General features: G+C 46.2%; 1 protein-coding gene across 1 annotated transcript; it reads right to left on the bottom strand.

Annotated features, from left to right (window-relative positions):
* Positions 1–297: 297 nt before the first annotated feature.
* On the bottom strand, positions 298–23,822 carry Cpt2 (carnitine palmitoyltransferase 2). Its single transcript, XM_021200475.2, has 5 exons — positions 23,559–23,822; positions 9,303–9,383; positions 7,541–7,647; positions 2,505–3,809; positions 298–824 (listed from the first exon to the last, which is right to left on the bottom strand). Exons 1-5 carry the CDS (start codon positions 23,708–23,710, stop codon positions 493–495), a joined length of 1,977 nt encoding a protein of 658 aa, XP_021056134.1. The 5' UTR covers positions 23,711–23,822; the 3' UTR covers positions 298–492.
* Between the last annotated feature and the right edge of the window lie 869 nt (positions 23,823–24,691).

The following is a 24,691-nucleotide window of genomic DNA, read 5'->3' on the forward strand; positions in this document are numbered from 1 at the left end:
CATAGAGAGAGAATGAACGAACTAGAGTTTCTTCCCTGGCTAGAGAAGAATAAAATGAAGTAGTCTTCTACCCCATGGACGAGCTTCTGCTCCAGCTGGCCTGCAAGCTCACGCCTTAGGAAGGAGTGCTTTTAAACAGACTGAATCCCAGAGACTGGGACAAGCTTACAGGCAAACAGAACCCATGCCACCCCAAGACTGCTACCCCCAGGTCACTGTGCAACCTGTTCATGCCGTTGGGAAGTTCTTTGGGGGATTAGGAAACAAGGTGGAAGATAAGGAAAAAGGAACCAGATCTGCAAGCAACACTGGGCTTTATTTCTATTTCAACAATAAATACAGCTGAGTTAGCTTTCCAAACCCTATCTCCTGAAGAACGGGCTTTAGAGCTGCAGTCCCTCATTACCTTCTGCTCACACCTGCAACACTGGCTGTTCAAGCACCAGGAACTAGTTTGGTTGGAAGAATGGAGGCTTTTCACCGACCAAGAAGCTAAGTTTTGATGGCTTTGCCTTCTAGGGCATCGAACATGTCTTCCAAGCACTTCTGGACACAGTGGACAAACTCTCGGGCATTGCGTCCTGAGTAGGAGGAGACATTGCAGCCTATCCAGTCATCGTGAACAGCATACGCAATGCCAAAGCCATCAGGGACCACAGGGGCAAAGCCACCAAGGCTCACTGCTGGGCTGCTCAGAGTGCTGGTAGACAGGATGTTGTGGTTGATCCGCTGGTACGCAGGGTCCTGGTAGAGCTCAGGCAGGGTGACCCCTCTGGCTGCTGCCAGATGCCGTAGAGCAAACAAGTGTCGGTCAAAGCCCTGGCCTGTCAGAGACAAAATAAAAATTCAGGGTCTCAGGACCTCACAGTGAAGACAGTGTAGATGACCCCCAACCACAGCAGGAATCACCACACAAAAACTGAGAGAAGGGTCTTCTCCACCATTGCACGCACACCTCCAGCTTACTATATTCTCAGCTGCCAACAGATGGGCTAAACATGAACCTAACATGGAAACATGATGCTAAAAACACTGAACATGGTGCATAACTGTACTCCCAGCACTAGGGAACCTGAGGCAAGAGGATTACAAGTTTAAGGACAGCATGGACAACGTGGCAAAAACCATGTGTCAAAAACAAATGAAGGCCATGCATGGTGGCACACACCTTTAATATCCCAAAACTCAGGAGGCAGAGACAGGAGGATCTCTGTGAGTTCAAGGCCAGTCTGGTACACTCATTGATTCTCAGGTCAGCCAGGAATACATAGAGAGAAAACAAACAAACAAACAAACAAACAAACAAACAAGGGCTGGAGAGTTGGTCCAGTAGAACATTAGTTGCAGATGGCCTGGTTCAATTTTCAGAGCCGACATGGCGGCTCACAACTGCCTGTAACTCTCGTTCCAGATTATAATGCCCTTTTCTGACCTCCACAGGCATCAGGAATGCATATGGTGCACATACATACAGGTAGGCAAAACACTCACACAATAAAATAATACATCTAAAATAATTAAACAAAAAGACTGAATCATTTCAGAGCCAGATGGTATGAAGGAACAATGAACTTCACAACTGAAATAAGGCTCAATGGGTAAGGCCCTGAGTTCATTCCTCAACAACAGCAACACACACACACATACACACACGTGCTCTCACACACCCATGCCTCACCCATGCCTCGCCCATCACTGCTTCTTGAGTGGGTAAAGAAAACTCAAAAGTTCACACGTAACAGACTGACTGGGTAGGAAAGCGGTAAGGACATCTACCCAGGGTTGTAATCTCAGCCATGTGTAACCTGGGCCAGTGGCTTAGCTTCCTAACTTAAAAGTGGACAAAGAGTAACTACACGCCTTGAGTACCTCTTCATTCCAGGGCGCTATTAAATGCTACATAACAGGACTGGACTATGAGATCCTCAATGGCCTTTCCAGCTCTTGAATTTTATCACAAAGACTTGAAGGAAAATAACCCCAGCAGAGACAGAGGCAGGCAGATCTCTGAGGCCAGCCTGGCTTACAGAGCTCCAGGACAGCCAGGGCTACACTGGGAAACCCTGTTTAGAAACCCAAATAAATCAGTTACTGTCATGAGCTTCTGAGATGAACTGTTTACAGAGCCAACCCACTGTAGCTGAGATGAAATAAGACAGCAGGCTTAGAAATCCTAAACAGGCAAAAAACGTGTCTGACGACCAATGAGGGGCAGGGGGAAACAAAGCAACAACAAAACAAGCCATTTGCTGCAGCTGAGATCGATTTTAACTGAGGGGAAGTTCCCTGCCCTGTCACCTTAGCTTCTGATCCCTAGGGGCTGCTCTGGCTGTTCCAACACTGCTAGCATTGGAAAAAGATCATTTGGGAATTGGCAAGTAGGTTAAACCTAGTGGTATGTAAGGGATCGGATGTGAGTGGAGCATTACTGAGACCTCACAAGGCTCACGGAGGGCCAGACCCAAGGTGTTCTCCTGACCCGTGCCTTACCCATCATGCCTTACCCATCGCTGCTTCTTTGGTCAGCTGGCCATGGTATTTGGAGCACTCAGCCATCATGTGCTGAAGCTCGCCCACACTGTGCTTGTTGGGCTCCCTGACAAATGCCTCGGAGCATCTCTTAGTAAAGATGGAAGCTGGGCGGATAGTCTCTGTGCGGCCATGTTTGAAGGCTGCAGTGCTGCAAGATTCATAGGTAGCCACTGTCTGGCCGTACTGTCGCAGGAAAGCCATCTGGAAGGCCAGCTGGGCCACTGCATCGGGGCTCAGCTTCTTCTTCTTCAAGAATTCCTTGCCACCTCTCTGAAACTGAATGGAGTCGATGGTGAGGGTTTTCATGGTGGTATCAAACTTCTCCTTAGCATCGGTGATGCCAGCCTTTAAAGTGCCGTTGAGCTTAAAACTGAGTTTCTGCACAGACACAGAGGAGTCGGTGGCGGCCGGCTGGCTCTGGGGAGCGATGGCAGGGGTCTGAGTGCTGTCTCTGAACACTTCATTGAAAAACCTAAGGACTGCTACACCATCCCCCCACGCATGTTCGAAGTGGACCGCAGCAGTGCCATCCTTGGCTACAATGAGGTTAAAGGACTTATCAAACCAGCGGTTCGTGCCGTCACCATGCAGCATGGTGTGTGACAGGTGAACAAGATCCTTCATCGGGAAGTCATCTAGGCAGAGGCAGAAGACAGCAGAGTCCACTTTCCTCAGGGTTTCCTCATTGCCTCCAAGAATCAACTTCTGCCTGAGCTCTGCCCAGACATCTCGGTTCTCACTGGTCAAATATGCCAGGGGAAACTCGGGCGCAGGGCTGCTGTCTGAGAGAATGTACTTTAGATGGGCCTGGATTTCTGAGGGATTCACAATGTTCCCATCTTGATCAAGGACGTCAAAGACATAGAAATGTCCTTTTCTTAGGACCAGGAGGTGTCTAGCCTTGGTATCAGTAAAGAGTTCATCACGACTGGGCTTGGGTATACGAGTTGAATTGAAAAGCCGAAAATACTGGGACATATCCAGGGGATATGCGTTGACCAGGTAGGCTCCATACCAAGACAGAGAGGAAGGGACAAAACGGATGAGTCTTTTGAAGGCATCTGTGTCACTTCTGGCAGGGTTCAAGTGGAACACTTCTGGTTCTAGAAGGCCAGCCCGAAGTGTCTTCAGAAACCGCACTGCAGAAACAGTCAAGTTGGTGGCCCTGGTGAGCTGGTCATTATACTCAGACTTCGGGTCCGGATTGAATGCCATGAATGGATTAAAGTTTAAAACGACAGAGTCTCGAGCAGTTAAATACATATCAAACCAGGGGCCTAAGAAAGAGAAAATATAAAATGTTAATGCTATATCTAAAAGTAAAATTTAAGAAAGAAGAGAATTCCAGCTCAGGTGGCAGAAATGATACCAACTTCAAGAAGGCTTCAGTGATTTATACCATATTAGCAGTATCTTAGCATATTAGCATGGTCTTAGGCATCTGGATTCTGTTACTTTCAATAATCGTTCTGAGGTTCACCCAGGGTGTAACATGCATGTAACATGGATATAGTACATTCTGTTTATCCATTCATCAGTTAATGGATATCTGGGCGGTTTCTTTTTTTGTTTGTTTGTTTTTTCCACCTCTCAGCCCAGCATGATCACCCTATGAGCCTTTATATGCAAGTTTCTATGTGGACATATGTTCTCACTTCTTTTAAGAACATATGTAAGCTACTTAAGTATCTCCTAAGCCATTTATTTATTTATTTATTTATTTATTTATTTATTTAGAGACAGGGTCTCTCTACATAGCCCTAGCAGTCCTGGAACTCACTATGTAGACCAGGCTGGTCTTGAATTTACTGAGATCTGACTGCCTCTGCTTCCTGAGTGCTGGTTTTAAAGGTTTGCCCACCACACCCGGCTTCTGTTAAGCCCTTTGAGGAATACCCACAAGCCCTATGTGAGAGCTCCCGTTCCCCTGCCCTCAAAAGCAACTGCTCCTATGTAGACAGTCTCGCTGTTGCTACTGCCAGTCTGAAATGTATAATTCTTCTGTCCAGTCTTTAGGTAGTCAGGGTTACAAAAATGCCAAGCAAGCCAATGCTAAGGTCAAGAGAAAGAGGAAGACTCAAAGTCTGAAAGTATCTAGGCGACTGGTAATGCCCAAGATAGATGGAAGAAGGCTGATTTCAACCTAGCAAGAAGGCAAGATACAACCTGCTTCATGCAGCAGACCTCCCAGAGGCCCAGGGTGAAATGGTACCATTGCACGTATGCCTATTCCTCTATAATTCCTTCCCCACTCTTGTTCTCTCCATCAAGATAAGCTGGAAGACATCCAAACCGAGCTCACAGATCTTCCCTCACCCCATTTCTCTGCACCACACTCAGTGAGGCACTCTAGAAGCGCCTTCCTAGAGAATCTAATCAGACACCACCACTAGGGACACCCAAGCAACAGCTAAACACACCCACAAAAATTTTGTCTAAAACTGAGCAGCCCACCCCAACCTTCCCCCAGAGAACACCTCACTCATCAGCATCACAGGCAAGGCAAGACGGAAGGGAGAGGGACTCGGAGGAGGGAGAGGGACTCGGAGGAGGGAGAGGGACTCGGAGAAGGGAGAGGGACTCGGAGGAGGGAGGGCATGGGAAGTAAGAGTAGGAAAGCTGACACACTAAACATCAACTGTAAGAAAGGATCTTCACAGCGAGCTTGGTAGGCTGCCTGCCACTATGCACGGCGAGCCTCAGGGCTCACATTATAACAGAGAACCAAGTCCTACAAGTTGTCCTATGACAGATGCATGTGCGTGTTCACATGTACACGCACGTACACACACACACACACACACACACATACACACACACAGTCAATATTGAAAAAACAAATGTAATCCTGACCAGAAAAGAGCTGGTGGGGCAGAGGGAGAAGTGGAGAACAGAGACCAGGAATTAGAAATTCCACAGAAGAGTTGAAAGAGAAACTAACTTTCTAAGACATTAGAAGAAAAGAGCAAGAAATAGAAAATAGGACAGAAACAGGAGACGGGAGGGCTAGGACACGCATACCCAAACCAGCACAGAGAGAGACATCTTCAGCAGCCGAGAAGAAATGAAGTAAGTAAAGCAACACACATCCCAGGACAGAAGGGCGTGGACTTCCACAGGAGGGCTCAGCCAGTGACATAGCAAAAATAGGTAGGGACACACACACACCAAAATACAGCAGATGAAATGTCAGAACACTGGGGACACAAATAAATAAACTAGAAACTTCCAGAGAGACAGAGAGAAAATGGACAAAGGTTGATGCTCAGATTAATATCAGACTTATCAACAGCAACAATTGGAGCTAACAGACAATGGAAAATAGCTTTCAAATCCTGTGGCTCAGTCATTTCCAACCCAACCAAACCAAGTGCCCACCACTCAAAGATGCACGGGACACTGAGACCGATTCCTGTGTTCTGCTCCCAAGAGGCAGAGGTCTCTGAAAACAGTGAAGGAGGAGCCAAGAGAGAGGAAAATACGAAGCCCAAGAAACCAGAGTCCCAACAGGAAGGAAGGCTGAAGAGATGCCATGGCAGAGAGAGAGAGAGAGAGAGAGAGGCTTCACCGCGGGCCGGGAGCTCACAGACCTGACGGGAACAATCTAGAAGTCCTGGAACAGACTCTGTCAAAAGGATTAAAGCCAGTCAGGCGATGGTGGCTCACACCTTTAATCCCAGGAGAGGCGGAGGTAGGTGGATTTCTGAGTTTAAGGCCAGCCTGGACTACAGGGAAAGTTCCAGGACAGCCAGGGCTACACAGAGAAACTCTGTCTCGAAAAACCAAAAAAGAGAAAAAAAAAAAAAAAAAGAAAAAAGAAAACTAAACAAAAGAATGAGAGCTTTAGTAACCAGAGAAAATGAGAAGTTGGTAAGTAAAAGACAATCCTAGCAACAACAACATGTATAGGACTATACCAGTATGAGCATTAGACACAGAGTTGACCAAAATTGTGACTATAGTGTGCAAATGAGGGTATCGGAGCATGTGTATGTGTTTTTATATGTGCAAAAAAGAACTACAAGACTTCTAAGGTCTAACTTTTGTTAGTGGGCTGTCAACATGCAGTCTAAAACTAAGGGGAGTAATGTGAGTACATAATTAGAGGAAAGGAGACCTGAAGAACTAAAGCTAGATGTGATGGCATCAGTTCTTAGGAGGCAGAGGCAGGGGGATCACAAGTCCAAGGCCAGCTTGGGTCGCACAGCAACATCCCAGTCAGTAAATAAAGAGTCAAGTGAACAATAAGAAGCTTTTGCTTATCCCAATGGGACATTTATAATTCCAGCTACTGGAAACAGAGGGATCATGAAATTGAAGCCAGCCTGGGTTACAAAGGGAGACCCTCCATCTCAAAAATAATAAAACACTTTTTAAATTAAAATGTGTGTCCCAGGCTGGTCTTGAACTCCAGATCCTCCTGCCTCTGCCTCCTTCAGCATATCTTACCAGCCTGCACCACCAGAACTTTTTACATTAAAAAACACCTAATTTTTTAAGTGTAAGAACAGGAGTGAACACCATGGACGTTAGACCGAAGGCAAAGAGAACTGGGTTTTCTCAGACCAACTGCTCTGCCTGGATGGCTGAGGAAGGACAACCTGCCAGTGACAGAGTGTGCATGAGGACATGGGGACAGTTCCGGAAGCCAGATTCGGCAGGTTGGCTGACATGTGACTCGCTCACATCAAAGAGGCACGTGAGACAAGGCTGCAGAGGACATCGGTGTAGGACTGAACGACACTCACGACACAGGACTAGTGTGTCAAAAAAAAAAAAAAAAAAAAAAAAAGGACTAGTGTGTCTTTTTCAGAGCTGATTAAGTTCTGTCTCAAGCCCATGTACTGCAAAGGCAAGCCACTGGTCTTGTGTCAATGCCAGCGCACACCTGCTTAAGCACTGGGTTCACAGAGCCTCCTTCCACACACTTCAGAAGGGAAGGAGCTGAGATGCCTCAGGGGAATGATGAACCTCACCCCCGCCCCACCCCATCCCATCCCCCACCTACCTGAGATGTAGCTGGTGTGCTTATTCTGTTTATCCTGAGCGAGCAGGTATGTATGCAGTTCCTTCCCAATGCCATGCTCAAAATCCTTACACAACAGTTCTGTTTTCCTGTAATTTTCATGAAAAGACATATCAACCCACAGTGGGGAATACATGATTTACAGGTTCCTGGCCAGGAATTCAAAAGTATATCCCAGAACCTGGAAATAAGATCTGAAGAGAAGAGCACAAATCAGCCGAAAATGTCTACACTTAGGGAACTGGAAGGCCAATGGCTCCTCACAGAACCACTTGTCCACAGGAGGCCAAACAGAGGCACGGAAGAAAGCTCTGGGGTCAAAAGGGGCCAAGTATGAATCCTAGCTCTGCCACATTCAAACTGGGTGACTTCAGACAAGATGCTCATCTCTCCAGGTCTCAGTTTCTATTTGCATAAAAGAGAGATAATAATGTCATCTCGAGGAATTAAAAATCATAAAGCTTGGGACAGAGGAAAGCAGGACACAGTGACTGGAAGCCACTGCATTGTTAAAGGATCTGTGGGTGACTACTTCAAAGCAGAGGCCTAGACTACGGACAGTTCTCCTGTCCCCTTCACTGTGCAGGGAAGGACTCTGTGACGCTAATGACGATAACTAGTAATCCGTACAGAAAACTCCCAGTGTGGGACGCAGCAGCAATTACGCTACATGGCAAGGCTTGAAGTAGCCCTCTTCTGACGATACCCAATGTTCTCTTCGGAGTCTGTGCTGCGCTGGTTTCCTAAGGTTGCTCTTACAGGTGCCACAAACCCAATGCGGATGAAAACCTAGTGTGGTGGTACATGCCTTTGATACGAGCACTCTGGAACAGAGAGAGGCAGAGCTCTGTGAGTTCAAGGCCAGCCTAGTCTACATAGTGAGTTCCAGGACAATTAGTACTATGTACAAAGTCCCTGTCTCAAAACAACACCACTAGCAAGCAAACAGAAAACCCTAGAGTTTTACTCTCCAGGAGCCCTGGAGGCTAGTGTTCTCTTGGCTTTTGGTGTTGGCAACAGTCCTTGGTGTTCTTAGCTTGTGGACACAACAGTCCAATCTTTACCTGGCTGTCAACGACTCTTTTGTTTTGTTTTGTTTTGTTTTTGGAGACAGGGTTTCTCTGTATAGCCCTGGCTATCCTGGAACTCACTCTGTAGATCAGGCTGGCCTCGAACTCAGAAATCTGCTTGCCTCTGCCTCCCAAGTGCTGGGATTAAAGGCGTGTGCCACCACTGCCCGGCTGTCAACAACTCTTAAGGACATCAGTAGTGCTGGGTTAGGGATCTGCCCAAGCCCAGTAGAACTTCATCTAAATTAACTACATCTGCAGCAACCTGGTTTCCATGTAAGGTCTCATTCTGAGATTTTAAACGGGCATGTGTTTGGGGCACGGTATCCAATCTGGTAAACATCCTCAGCAAGCAGACTCTGGTCTGCTATATAATCTTTTATGGCCTCCCTCCCCAGAACACTGGCCTCTTGAATATGACCAGTACTAGCCAGCCCCCCAAAATTAAGCACAAACATGCCACCCTGGTTTATAAACCATCTCCTGCTGAGTCTCACTACAGGGACTTACCCTAGCTAGATTAGTCCTTTGAGAATGAAAACTTAATTCCTAAATTTGCAAATATAAAAACCAGGTTCTAGGTTCAGGAGGCTTTGTTAGGTCTGTGACCACTTTTGTTAGCCTCCCTTGAATTCTTCTTGTTAGCAATGGCTCTCCAGGTTTGTAGTGTTTACCTGAACTGGCTGTCATTCAAGAGAGGCTTCTGTGCACTGAGGTATCTCTTCATGGTGTCTTCAAGTTTAGGGATAGGCAGCCTAGAGAGAACACAGAGTCAGTGAGAGGCTGACAGCATAGGAAGGCATCTAGAAGCTTTGCAAGCCAAACTAGTAAACCAAGTACTGGATAATTAATTCCCTTTTTAGAAAATGGGAAAGCCAGTAACAAGTCAGAATTGATGGACAGGGCTGGGATGTAGGTCAGCGTAGAGCACTTCCCTAGCATAGCATGCATGAGGTCCTAGGTTTGATTTAGCACCACAGTAAATGAAAGAGTAGTAACAATCAGAGCTGATGAATTTGCTACTGCATCAACAGTTAAGTCTATCCTATTCTATTCCTGTAAAGTTTCTACAAAAGTATTTTAATAATAATAATAATAATAATAATAATAGTAATAATAATAGATTCAAAATGGGAAAGCAGAGGCTATCTCAAGCATTCCTGTTTCCCGGCCAGGTATACTAACTGCTAACACTGTTTAGTACAAGTCCTACCTTTTGACTGAACATACATTTCCAGTAATCCATGATGAAAGGAAAAAAGCTTTGTTTGTAAATTATTGTTGAGCATTTTACAAGAGTGAAACAAAGCCAGATGTGGAGGCTCATGCCTTTAATCCCAGTCTTGTGTGTAGTTTTTGCTACCCCACTTTAAGCTCTGGGCAGAGTTCATTACCAGCCCTGCTGCCGCCTAGGTTCCCTCGGATTCTCAGATGAAAAGACACATACACACACATACACACGCGCACACGCACGCACACCTATTTTTATACTGCTCTAGCTCACTGGCCAGGCTCTTCTAAGCCTTCCTCAGCCATGGAGGCCCCCTTTTCACTCACAGCTCAGCACCCTAAATCTGCCCCAGCTTCAGTTGCTCAGTTACCTTTAGTCCGATATCTGCCCTCAGCTTAGTTATGCTGCAAACATCCCACCTGCTACCCCAGTCCTAGTTGGGGAAGTGGCTAACAGCTATTCCACCCTAGATATCACATGACTGGTGGCTTTTCTCCCTCCGAAGCATGGTGAATCTTTCTCCTCTCCCGAGTCTGCTAGCCTGCCTGAGGGAAAAAACGGAAAGCCCCTCTATTCTGCCCAGCTCATTGGTCGCTAGCATCTTTATTGATTGATCAAGAACCAATTGGGGAACAGGACCCTCAGTGTTCACATGCAGATTCCCAATGAAGGGATCAGAACCACCCCCTATATCCCAGCACCTGGGAGGCAGAGGCAGGTAGGTCTCTATGAGTTCAAAGCTAGCCTGCTCTACATAGAGAGTTCCAGGATAGTCAGGACTACACAGAGAAACTGTCTCAGGAAAAAAAAAAAAAAAAAAAAAGGAAAGGAAAGGAAAGGAAAAACCTGCCCCAAACAGCTCAATTTGGAGGCTGCATACCTTGAAAGGTAGAAACTGATCACTCCTCCATGCCCAGCCCCAGCATCCTATCATCGATCGCTAGGCATCCCCACGTGCTCAAACAACAGCAAGGGCACTCAATGCTGACTTACTCCCTAGCAACAGATTCCCAGACACCATAGCATCTTCTCTGCCATTTCAATAGCTTTTTTGAAAGATACACAACCCAGCATTAACACAATAATGGCTTCTTACTTTACTTCTACCAAGATGAAATTAAGAGTTACATGCAAAATACTGAACTTCATCAATCACTCAAGAAAACCAAACTATTATCCACAAAGCACAGCACGGCTCAGCTTGCTTATTTGGTTTGTTTGTTTGTTTGTTTTTAGAGACAGGGTTTCTTTGTGTAACAGAGTATTGACTGTCTTGGAAATTGTTCTGTAGAGCAGGCTGGCCTAGAACTCAAGAGATCTGCCTGCCTCTGCCTTCCAAGTGCTGGGATTAATTTAAAGGCATGGGCCACCACCACCTGGCTCCATAGCTCCGTTTATGATATGTTATACTGTATCTATTTATTTTTAAATGTATACATATCTATAATTTGATAATAAGAATAAATACAAATTATTTATAGCCACTGTGAACTTAGATGCCCCCCAGTAACCAATCACTCAGGACACTTTGATCCCACTGATCCCCTTTTAGGCACTGACTTACACAGGAAGTCCCAAACATTACCTCAGCTACTTTATAACTACAAAATTTATTATTTAAATTTCTTAGTTTTAACACTAAAGGTATTAAGGAGTTTTCCCTTTTTAAGGAAAATCCTAAATCAGAGACAACAGTGGTTTGTGAAAAACAGCCCTTAATAAACACTTCTGAATGATCAATTCTATCCTGACTGCACTTTCTTCAATAGACTATGGACATTTCCAGAGTGGTGACTTTGTTTTAAATTACCAATTGCACAATGCAAGAGTTGTTTATTGCTGTGACAAAAATCCCGAGCAAAATAACTTGGAGGAGAAGAGATCTGTGTGAGCTCACTCCAGAAGATCTCCTGGGATGGAAATTTCTAGAAGTTTCCAGCCACCAGCGGAGGTCAATGAGAATGAAGCCAGGAAGAGGGGCATAGAACTGCTTCTTTTGGTTATGGTACCTTAGAAGGCCTTTCCACTACCTTCTATAGAACTTCTTCTCTGGTAACCATTGGTACATGGGCTAACATAGAGAAGGTTTTTAATAAACGTGCATCTTATGAATTACTTCCTCTTCTACCCAGCATTGGATGTTTATTCTGTCACAAATCGAGACAGCATCATTTACAAAGAAAAACTTATGCTCTGGAGGCTGGGGATTCGGAGAAGGCTCGATTGATCTTTCTCTCTTTTTCCTTTCTTTTTCTTTTTGAGCATGGCTTGGGATGTACCTCCCTCTTCTTTTTCTTTCTTAATTTATTTTCAATGCATGCATGTCTGTGTGAGAGTGTCAGACACCCTGGAACTGAAGTTACACACAGCTGTGAGCTGCCCTGTGGATGCTGGGAATTGGACCCAGGTCCTCTAGGAGAGCAGCAGCTGATACTCTTAACTGCTGAGCCTTCTCTCCAGTCCAAATTTATTTATTTATTTGTTTGTTTGTTTGCTTGCTTACAAATAGGGTCTAACTATGTAGCCCTGAGTGGCCTAGAACTCACAGAGATCCTTCTTCTGCCTCCCAAGTACTGAGATTAAAGTATGGGCCACCTCACCTGGCAGAAGACTAGACTCTTGAAGGTCATTTTGCTATATCATAACTGAAGATAGCAATACTTGGGTCACAAAAGGCCAAACTTGCTTGGTTGTTGTTTTGGGGACAAGGTCATGCTATAAAGCCCAGGCTGGACTGGAACTCATGGCAATCCTCCTGCCTCATCCTCCAAAGGACTGAGATTATAGAGATGAGCCACTATGCCAGTTCAAATTTGCTAATATAACACATTTACTCTTTTAATAATACCCCACTCCCAAGAAGAAGCCACTCTCCAGGTCTTTCTTTCCCTACCAAAGAGTGGCAGGAGCCAGGAAGAGGCCCAGCGAGTGAAGGCACTTGCCTCCAAGCCCAATTACCTGAGCTGATCTCCAGGGACCACAGATGAGAAAGAAGCTGCAATTTGTCCTCTGACCTCCTCTACCATACAGCACATGCATGCACTTGTGTACATACACATGTGCACACACACACACAGAGACACATAAGTGGGTTTTTTCAATTTTGTGACAATTCTTACTTATTTTTCTCCTCATCAAACTGAGAGCTCATTACTGGATATTTGAAATTGTTATCATATAGAAGATGCAGCTAGAAATTCTCCAATTGTCCTGTGGGCTTTGACATCATCTGTGTTCCTTCCCTCCCCTCCTCACCCTGAACATTCATGTCTTTTCAGGACTGTAAAACTGCAACAGTTTATTGCTCTAATTTGGCCATTTTGACCTCTATGGGTTCCTCCAAGCAGGGACTGAGTGAAGTCAGAAGTGGCAGGATATTGCCAATTGCAAGTTTATTCTCTTTATAGATGGCACGCTGGAAAATGTCTGACTGTTGCCATCCAACAATCCTGAATTCAAACATTAGGTCACCTTCCAGAAGTAAGATCAGGGGTTACAAAGGGGAAGCAGACAGAGTGGGATGTGTCTAACTAACAAGGACAGGCTTTGAGGGGAAGGATGATGAACTGGATTTGACAGTAGAGATGGCTGCAGTGCTGTGAATGTGCTAAAAATGATACACTGGAAAAACAGTGAATTCTGGGCAGCAAGAAGGCTGGATAGGTAAAGTGCTTAAGCAGGAGGGCCTGAGTTTGAGCCCCTAGAACCCACTTTTTAAAAAGCAAGTATGGCCGGGCGGTGGTGGTGCATGCCTTTAATCCCAGCACTCGGGAGGCAGAGGCAGGCGGATTTCTGAGTTTGAGGCCAGCCTGGTCTACAAAGTGAGTTCCAGGACAGCCAGGGCNAAAAAAAAAAAAAAAAAAAAAAGCAAGTATGACAGCATATGTGTGCAATGCAATGCTAGCATAAGATGTAGCTGGAGACAGGGGGATGTTTGGGGCTAGCAGACCAGCCCACCCAGACTGTCTTGTTGTAAGGACAGTTTTTGTTTTTGTTTTAATAGTTTTTCGAGACAGGGTTTCTTTGTGTAGCCCTGGCTGTCTTGGAGCTCACTCTCTAGACCAGGCTGGACTCGAACTCAGAAATCTGCCTGCCTCTGCCTCTCAAGTGTTGGTATTAAAGGCGTGCACCTCCACTGCCCGGCCTGTAAGGACTGTTTTTAACTGTCAACTTGACACAGGCTAGAATCACCTGGGAGTAATTTCAATGGATTTGCCACCTGAAGATTTATATTTAATATGGCTTACAAGATTAGGATTCTAGTTCTCGCACCCAGCGATTGAGTTACCACTGATTCTGAACTAAGTTTGTGTGGTGTTTTCCTTTTCACGGAGGATCAACTGGGTTTCTGTGGGAAGCCGGTGCAGCCAAGACGGCACCCTGGCTCATTGCCAAGCCCCGTGATTCTCTGCTTGTTTACCAAAAATCTGATTATGCACACCTGAATGATCACGCTCTGCGCTCCTGAGTGATCACGCGCTGCCCACCTGATGCATAGTGTCATACAGCATGATATTGAGTCACTGCCCTATCAACTCGCACCCTGTCTGTGTGCATGGCTCGTGTACAAAGCATGCTGAATGCTGATTGGATGATGAAGAGTGATGAGAGACGAGTGAAGAGGGTGGAAGCAGATAAATTGGGCAATCCCCCCCGGAATAAAGCAGAAGCTGCAGCGGGAAGCTGTGGAAGCTGCTCAAACCCTGCCTTGGGGTACGTGTTGTCTTTTTCCCACCTCTGCCTGGGGTTCGTGGCATCTGGTGGCCCGTACAGGGAACTCTGAAAAGAGCATCTGAATTAAGAAGCAAGAGTTACGGGTGAGTTCCATAGTAGAGAGTAGTAATCTAGCGCTAGGAGGAAGTTGCCGGTATATACGGACAAATTAAGCTCCCGGGGTTATGGGACTGAGTTAAGTTCCCAGTATAGGGACAAGTTAAGCTCCCAGGGTTATGGAACCGAGTTAAGTTCCCGGTATAGGGACGAAGTCAAGCTCCCGGGGTTACAGGATGGAGTTAAGTTCCTGGTATAGGGACGAAGTTAAAAGTGAAGAGAGCAGGAGAAGATTGCTTCAAAAATGAATGTAAGAGCAGTGTTGGTGCAGCTGTTAGCAATTTTGAATTTAGTTAAATCTTGCCTGGTGGGCAAAAGTGGAAAGTATGCTGCCGAGTTACATAGTGACCAGCAAAAAAGAAAAGAGGCTAAAGAACAAGAGAGTGAGGAGGGAAGTTCAGATGAATCATCTGACAGTGGAGATGAAGTGACTAGCATGATATCTAAGTTGAGTTTTAGGCAAGGAAGGCCGCCTGAACCCTGTGCACCTCCCTTGCCCTCACCTCCTCCCTATAATAGGGAAAGAGGAAGTGAAGGAAAGCGCAGCCACCATGCTTCTGTACGGCGAAATCTGCCTCGCAAAGTTGGTGCCTTCCCAGTGCTTCAAGATCAGCAAGGGCAACGATATCATGAGCCATTAGATTGGAAAACAATTCAGAAACTTAAAGAGTCAGTAACTACCTATGGCCCCCAAGCTGCCTTCACTGTGACTCAAGTGGAGGGATTACAGAGATTCTGTATTGGCAAAATTTGTGTAAGGCAGTGTTATCTGGAGGAGGTTACTTAAATTGGAAGGCTGCCTACCTTGAGTAAGCTATTGAACAGGCTGCTGTAAATGCCACTAATGGCCAACCTGCTTGGAGTGTAGACATGCTCATGGGACAAGGAAATTTTATGAATAATCAGACAGGATATCCCTTACAAGTATATGAACAAATTAACAACTGTGCCATTAAGGCTTGGAGAATGCTTTCCAGAACCAGGGATTTAGGATCCAGCTTGCCCAAAGTTATACAAGGAGAGAAAGAGTCTTTCGCAGATTTTCTTGCCAGAATGGTTGAAACTGCAGGCAGAGTTTTCCCAGATGTGGATGCAGCCATGCCACTTGTTGAACAACTAGCTTATGAACAAGCAAATAAGCCTTATATAGATGCCATTCGACCCTACAAAAATAAGACAATGGATGTCTGGATAAGAGTATGTAGTAATGTCATGGAGACCCCCCTGACTAATCAAGGGTTGGCCACAGCTATTCTAACAGCTATACAAGCTGTCCAAAGAGGTCAAGGAAACCAACCTACTGCTCGGAAGGGCCTGACCGGTGGATGCATTTCCTGTGGCCAGTCTGGACATTTTAAAAGAGATTGTCCCAATCGCCCGTGGCCAACTACTGCAGCTCCCATGAGACATCCAAAATTATGTCCACGGTGTCGTAAAGGCAATCTTTGGGCAGGAAACTGCCAATCCAAGTAAATGGTCATCCACTTGAGCCAGTCCAGTCAGGGGCCAGGCCAAAAAAATGGGTCATGGGGCCCACTGCCCCAGGGCCCTCAAATATATGGAGCACTGCAGCAAACACCCACCCTGTGGCCCATCCTGCAACAAGTACCCAGACGCCCTCCCATGAGATCACCCCGAAGAGCTACAGCAGGAAGCACAGGGTTGGACATCTGCGCCACCACTGGACTTATATTAACCCTGGAAATGGGGGTTCAAATAATTACTTCTGGTTTCAAAGGACCTATCCCAAAAAATACAGTGGGGATATTATTGGGGCATAGTTCAACTACTTTAAGAGGATTAATAGTGCACCCTGGAGTAATCGATTCTGACTATGAGGGAGAGGTGAAAATCATGGTCTCATCCCCAAGAGGTGTGTCCGCCATCTCACCTGGAGATAGGATAGCACAAATTTTGTTACTTCCCAGCTGTCATGCCCATTATCCTACAAAGGGCCTTAGAGGAACAAAGAGATTCGGATCAACTGGGGATCCAGAGGTGTGGTTCTCTATGGATTTAGGGGAACGCCCCCTTTATAAATTGAAGGTACAGGGGATTACCATTTGGGGATTGCTGGATTCTGGAGCTGATAGGAGCATTATTAAGGAAGCAGATTGGCCGTCAGCATGGCCTATTCAGCCTTAGCTCAGACCTTGAGAGGCTTAGCATTTGCACAAGATCCGAATTGCAGTGCAGGGATATTACAATGGGAAGATGATGAAGGTCATAAAGGTAGCTTTCAACCTTTTGTGCTGAGTATACCCATATCCTTGTGGGGAAGAGATGTCATGAAACAAATGGGGGTGAGGCTTGTTACAGAGGGCAATTATAGCCCACGAAGTATAGCTATCATGAATAAAATGAATTTTAACGCAGGGAAGGGACTGGGAAAGCGTGAGGATGGTCGACTATCTCCCATTCCTACAAGAGGCGATGAAGGAAGACATGGGTTGGGTTTTTCCTAGGGGGCACTGAACAAATAGCCATCAAATGGAGTAAAAATCTGCCGGTGTGGGTGCCTCAGTGGCCCCTACCTAAAGAAAAGTTATTTATAGCTCACACCCTAGATAAAGAGCAGTTAGAAGCTGGTCATCTTAAGGAATCTACATCCCCTTGGAATAGGCCTATTTTTGTAATAAAAAAGAAATCAGGCAAATGGAGACTTTTGCATGATCTTTGGGCTATAAATGCTGCTATGGAGATCATGGGCCCTGTGCAGCTTGGCTTCCCTATGATATCTGCATTACCTAAAGATTGGCCCACCATTGTAATAGATTCAAAAGATTGCTTTTTTACAATTCCTCTACATCCAGATGATACAGATAAATTCGCTTTTACTTTACCATCTATTAATCATGTCTCCCCTGATTCACGATATGAGTGGATAGTTTTACCACAGGGTATGGCGAACAGTCCTACATTATGTCAATTGTATGTAGATAAAGCTTTAGCTTCTATTAGACAACAATTTTCTAAAGTAATCATATATCATTATATGGATGCTATATTAATCTGTGGGCAAACAAAAGAAGAGATATAGGAGGTATACTATGAAATGATCCAACAGTTAGAAAAATGGAAGTTGATTGTGGCCCCTGAGAAGGTTCAATATGGAAATATAAAGCAGTATTTAGGAACAAAATTAACTGATAATATGGTAGAACCTCTAAAGTTGACTCTGAGGTTAGATAAATTACAAACCTTGAATGATTTTCAAAAGTTATTAGGAGATATTAATTGGATTCACCCATATTGCAAGCTTTCTAATGCAGAATTACAACCACTGTTTGAAAAGGAAACTCAGATTTGCATTCCCCTAGACAATTGACAATGGAAGCTCAAGCATGCATAAAAAAGATAGAACAGAATCTTGCTAAAGCTCAGGTTGATCGCATAGATCTTTCTTTACCTGTATTATTCTGTGTTATTACAACAGAGTTTTCGCTCACAGGAGTCCTATGGCAAAAAGGACCTTTGTGTTGGGTATATTTACATCATTCACCTGCAAAGGTGTTGTCTTGGTACCCTGAAAGTGTGGCACAATTAATTTTAAAAGGCATCAAAATGAGCCTGGGAGCTTTTGGAAAGCAGCCTGATGTGATAGTCATGCCTTACACACCTAAGCAAGTGGAAGTGTTGGCTGCCACAAATGATGAGTGGGCAATTCTATGCACCAGCATGACTGGAGTATTTGATAATCATTATCCCTCTCACCCATGGATACAATTTATAACTCGAAACCCCATGATTTTTCCAAAAATAACTAGAAATGAACCCTTTGCTGGTGCTGTAAATGTGTTTACAGATGGATCAAAAGGAGGGGTAGGAGTAATCTATGTGGAAGGAGATACTCCCGAGTCCACCTGTTCCCTTCCCAACATCTGCACAGCTGTGGAATTACATACTGTTTTACAAGTATTCTTGGAAATTGAAGAAGTTTTTCATTTGATTTCGGACAGTCAGTATGTGGTTCAGGCAGTCCAGCAATTAGAAAATGTGGGAACAATTAAGGCAACATCCACTGTGTCCAATCTTTTGTTATCCTTACAAAAATGTATCTGGGAAAGAAAAAAATCCTTTTTGTATCATTCATATTAGAGCCCATGCTTCCTAGGCCGCTGACAGAAGGTAATACTATTGCAGATGTTAATACACCAGCAGTGTTTGCCTTCCTATCCACCCCCACCCCCAACCTTTTAATAAAGACAGACGCGATCCCGGAGCCATTTTGATTAAACAGAAAGGGGGAGATGTGGGAAGCAGGTGCAGCCACGCGGCAGCCAAGACGGTTCACTGGATCATTGCCAAGCGCCCCCCCCCCCCGTGATTCCCTGCTTGTTTACCAAAAACCTGATTATGCGCACCTGAATGATCATGCACTGCCCACCTGAAGCATAGCGTCATACAGCATGATATTGAGTCACTGGCCTATCAACGCGCACCATGTCTGCGTGCATGGCTCATGTTCAGAGCGTGCTGAATGCTGATTGGATGATGAAGAGTGATGAGAGACAAGTTCAGCGGGGTGGAAGCAGATAAATTGGGCGATCCCCTGCAGCGGGAAGCTGCTCAAACCCTGCCTTGGCGTATATGTCGTTTTTTTCCCACTTCTGCTGGCCAGAGGCTGGGGTTCGAGGCAGGTTTCAGAGAGAAAGATAGAGCAGCAAAGTGTGGGTTTGCAAGAAGTGCACCCCAATAGGCTGTGGGAATTCTGAAGTATGGGGTTGGCGTGGTATCGACCCGCCAGTGGGAACTTAGCGAGTTGGGTAGAAAGATTTCAGAGCTCAGTCAGAGTCTCCACAAGATGAGAACAGGCCAGCCAGCCTGCGGGAGCCTGCCCGTTAAAGCATGGATTTGCCCTTTTATTATTTCATGCTACAGAGCTGTCTGAGTTGGGCCAGCCTGCAGCCATGCCTGTGAGGAATTTTCTTAGGCTAATGAGGTGGGAAGACCCACCCTGAATGTTGGCTTCCAGCCTCCTGGTCAGATCTTTGTCAACCCAGTGAAAAACCAGTGAGGCAGGACTTAGACATTCTAGGAAGTGGCAAACAATGTTCATTACCTTTGACCAAGAGATGGGTGTAAGCTATGCCTTATGCGCTGCCTGCCTCTCTGCAACCATGAAGAGAAAACCAGCTTGAGAATGAACTCACAGAGTGAAGAGCATCCGAGTGGATTCTGGAAACCTGTGTGAGCTCATAGATGTCAAGTTACTTGAGCCAGTTTAACTGGACTTTCTGCAACATGTACAAAGACTCTTATTATAACAATCTTTTAATAGTGTTCCCCAACCATTCTCCCAGTAACAAGATCAAGACAGGAGAGCTCTGATGATTCATCAGGACTCAAAAGAGGTTAGAGCCAGGGTCTGGAGAGATGCTCACAGCAACTTCGCCTTAACCTCTCCACCCCATCCCTACTAACAGACATTTGCCCTAATAAAGTGAAGGGGAAATACTGGGCAGATTTATCTCCTGTGTAAGCTCCTGAGTCACCTGCTCCCACACCCGGACTGCATCCCCAAAGCAGGGACTCTGGCATTCTTCCTGCAAGAGCACAGATAAAAGGCCTTCTCTGTCTATAGGATCTAGTTATAATTGGGGCAGTGTTCACAAGAGTCATTTAGGAATAAAGTAATTCTGGAAAACAAGAAGTCTGGCCTAGAAGACATGCCTTTGGAGTTAATTAGTTTCTACCAGTTACCCTAGTGCCAGCTCCCTCCTCTGAAAACAAACAAACAAACAAACAACAAACAAACAACCCACACTACTACTGTATGCTCTCCATGGAGCAGCTGACTTTCCTGGTGCCTCATCCTGAAGTGGGAGTTAGATGAGAGACTTTCTGTGTCAGCAATTCTGGGTTCGTAAAATATATTCTCTCGCTGGGCAGTGGTGGCGCATCCCTTTAATCCCAGCACTTGGGAGGCAGAGACAGGCGGATTTCTGAGTTCAAGGCCAGCCTGGTCTACAAAGTGAGTTCTAGGGCAGCCAAAGCTACACAGAGAACCCCGGTCTCGAAAATATATATATATATTTTTTCTCTCTGACACTCATCGATGTCACACTTGGCAAGGCCCCCTGACCTTGTAGTTGGGTAGAACTTGGTTTCTGATTTATTTATTCCTAAATGACTAGCACTCTTGTCTCCCACATGGGTTCCCTACAGAATGTGCCCATTGTTTTGAACACCAGCTATCACTGTAGGTGGTTAAATGAAAAGCAACAGATAACCGGCATTTATTATCATGGTTCCACTGTAGATCTAATACGACTCCCCATAAGGTCCCTCCCCACTAACCATTCCAGCCACAAACCAGCGAGGCCTAAATGGTGCAGCTCTGTGCTAATGCCTACCTCATGACCTCTCTATGTACTGTTTCAGGTGCCTTCTCCTGATGCGCAGCTCTGTTCTTCCTCTCACTGGGTAAATGCCAAATTCTAGATCAGTGTCACCTCCTCTACAGGGCCTCCCACACCCACCCTAACATTGAGTCACTGACAGAACACATCAGTTGCCATCTTGTACCATTTACCATGCTTATGAATGCCTACTGAGAACTCTGTGCCAAACCTATACAAGGGCTTTATATGGCGTGCTTAATTCTAATTCCTCCCTGGAGCTGGAGTTACAGGCAGTTGGGAGCTGCTGGATGTGGTACTGGGAGCAGAACTCAAGTCCTCTGCAAGAGCAGTGATCACTCTTAGCCACTGAGCCGCTCCTCTGTACCCCTGATATGTGTCTCTCAGTATCTACAAGAACAAAGCCCACGGCACCGGAAAGAGTTAAGCAGTGGGTAATTCCAGGGCTCCTTCTAGGCAGAGTCCAAGGCCACTGTGGCTAAAATGAAGCAGTGATAAGGAGGAACAGTGGGTGTGACAGTGGTTTCCTCATCCCTGGCATCTTATCCCAAGGGCCTCCTAACACCTCACAGAGGACTGCGGCTCTTCAACTGCAAAACTGCAGCCCTGATGGCAAATAAAGAATCAGAAACCAAGTTCCACCTGACCTCAAGGTCAGGGCTCCTTGCCAAGTGTGACATCGAGTGAGCCCAGAATTACTGACACAGAAAGTCTCTCATCTAACTCCCACTTCACGATGAGGCACCAGGAAAGTCGGCTGCTCCATGAGAGCATACAGTAATAGGATGGATTTGTTTGGTTTTTGTTTGTTTGTTTTGTTTTTGGAGGAAAGGGGCTGGCTGGCTTTTTTTTTTTTTGCCCCAAGACAGGTTCTAAAATGTAGCTCTGGCTATCCTGGAACTCACAATATAGATCAGGCAGGCCTTGAACTCACAGCCAGCCCCCACCTTCTGAATGCTAGGATTAAAGGTGCACCGCTACCTTTGACTAGTGATAGTATTTATACTTCCAGGAACCTGCCAGTACACCTGACAGGCAATACTATTTACATTTCCAGGATCTTACAGATGTTTGTGCTGTGGACAAGACTAAACTATGTTGAATACTCTTACAGTTTTCCAGTGCTAAACTACTGACAGTCCATCTGATCTTAAACCTGGGTGAGGCACAGGCCTGCCTGAAAGTCAGTGCCCATCTGACTCAGCAAATGAAAACTCTCTTTCCCAAGCCCTCACCTTTCCCCTACATATTAGTGCAGCTCGCACAGGCAGTCTGGAGAATCGAGGTCACACCCTCATCCTGCAACAGCAAAGCCCCTTTCTCTCCCCCCCTCCCTCCTGCCGAATTCAGAGAACCTCACTGAGGCTGGTCTCACGCATAAGCACACTGGGTTCTTGCTGAGAAGGCACAGTGGGCAGATGACAGTGGGTTAAATAACTGCCGGACACAGAGGAAAACCAACCCCACAGCAGGAAACAATACCTTGGTACAATGTGTGTCTTTTGCAGAAAGGATCGCTGGCAGCTGGGCCAGGACAGTGAGAAGGGATTTGAAACAGGTTTGGAGCTTGATTTGGTAATAAACAACGAATGCAGAGAAGACAATTTAGGTTTGGCTTAGAGTGAAGGTAACTTCTATTCTGGTAACAAAGCTGAGAGATCAAAGAGACAACTAGACTCCAGATTTAAGGAAGTACTGGGTATTGGGGAGAGGGGGTGATGGACATGGAGGAATACTTATTTGGGCTGTCTGGATAGGTCAGGTAGTGTGGGTGAGGTGTTGGGGACCACCCGAAAGAGTGCTGAGGAAGGTTTGGTGAGGATGAGAAGGTTCTAGGTTAAGGCTGACCTTAGAAGATGGAGAATGCTAAATTGAGGATAAAGATGTTGCTTCCAGCAACACTAACAGAACAGGAAGAGGAAGAAAAGTGGGCTGGGTGTTCTCAGCAACAGGAGACACGGACCGAGGGAGACCCATGTTAGGAATTGGCTATCCTCCCTGGACGTGTGTGTGTGTGTGTGTGTGTGTGTGTGTGTGTGTGTGTGTGTGTGTGTGTGAGAGAGAGAGAGAGAGAGAGAGAGAGAGAGAGAGAGAGAGAGACCTAAGTCTTTAGTCCCAGCACTCTGCAGGCAGAAACAAGAGGATCTCTATAGGCTAGTCTGATCTACAGATCTAGTTCTAGGGCACACAAACCCTCAAAACAAAACAAGGAATTGACTCGCCTAGTAGAAAGGATTCGGGTGGCTTTCAGGCATTCAGTGTGTAGGGCTCAGGATAGCTGTCTGAAAGATTAATGGAGCGGGAGTTTGTAGGATTCAAGATGAACTTGTAGACAGGAGGGTTGCGGAGGGGACTTTTAAAGTTTCTGAATCTTCTGGGCCAGGGAATTTTCAAAGTCTCAGGCTTTCCAAGCTGAGGAATGGGACTGCCTCCAGGACCGGAGGTTCAGGGCAAGTCCTGAGCACCAGGAGTCCGGTCTGCGGCCGGGACCAGGAGGCTGGGCTCACCTGGGCAGGCTGTCCTGGTAGTGCATGGTGGGTACGATGCTGTGCTGCAGATACTCGGCGGGCCCCGAGACGGCACTTAAGGGCCGACTAGGGGCTCCCAGGACAAGCGAGGGGCACCGGGGCCAGTCACGCAACAGCAGGCGCGGCATCATCTTCCCGGGCGGCAACGGCGGACGGGTCGAGTACGCGGCGGCCGAGGGATTCCTGAGCTAGCAGGCCGCTGCCCTCAGGCCCGGGACACCCGCAGGGACTTAACGTCTAGTTCAACTCCGCCCACAGGGCCACTTCCGGGCATCGACCGGGCGGCGGCCCCACCCACACCCGGCCTCTCCCAGAGCCCGCCCACATCATAGCCACGCCCAGGAGCCGGTCACGCCCCCCGGCCGGAAACGGTCTCTAGACAATAAGCCCAGCTTCTTGCCCCAAGGCGGCAGGTATGCAACTCTGAAGCTACCCCTCTTTTCCTTTCACTGAACTGGATAGACATCAGAAGTAGAGAAAAAAGAAACGCTGAAACTTGGCATTTGGCAGACCTAAACTTGTCAAGGCTTGGTCTCTAGAGACCAAGAACATTTCAAACCTATGTCTTCTAAGTGGAGAACGAGATCAACAAACGCCTCCACAGTTCTAGATTTACTGAACAGTAGTCATACGTATTTCACCAATATAACTTGCTAGGCAGAACACTTTGCTCACACTAGGTCCGTGTAGCGTTCCCCAAGCCTGAAGTCTTTGAAGTGTGTGACTTCGGAACTCTGCTCAGGCACCCTGCCCCCTCAGCTAGGCAATGTTTTTTTAAAATGTATAACTGGGAATTGGGGGTGCATGCCTGTAATCTGAAGGAGAGTCAGAGGCAGAGAGTCAAGAATTCTAGCCTACATTTAGCTATATAGCGAGTTGGAAGCCATCCTGGGCTACACGGGACTGTGTCTTAATCAAGACAAGAGGAAGGAAGGAAAAAGAATGTACAGGAACCAGAAATGAGCATCCTTTTTCAGATTGAATATTTCGAAGGAAAAAAACAAAACGGGTTCCCTACCAAGAGGAAACCTTAACCTCTGGTTCTGGGTGTCTTTTTAGCCTCAATCCACTGTAGGAGGCTGCCTGTCAGCACACATGGGTCCTGAAGTTCC

This window comes from Mus pahari, chromosome 6, assembly GCF_900095145.1.
Source record: "Mus pahari chromosome 6, PAHARI_EIJ_v1.1, whole genome shotgun sequence".
In the NCBI taxonomy this organism is placed as follows: domain Eukaryota; kingdom Metazoa; phylum Chordata; class Mammalia; order Rodentia; family Muridae; genus Mus; species Mus pahari.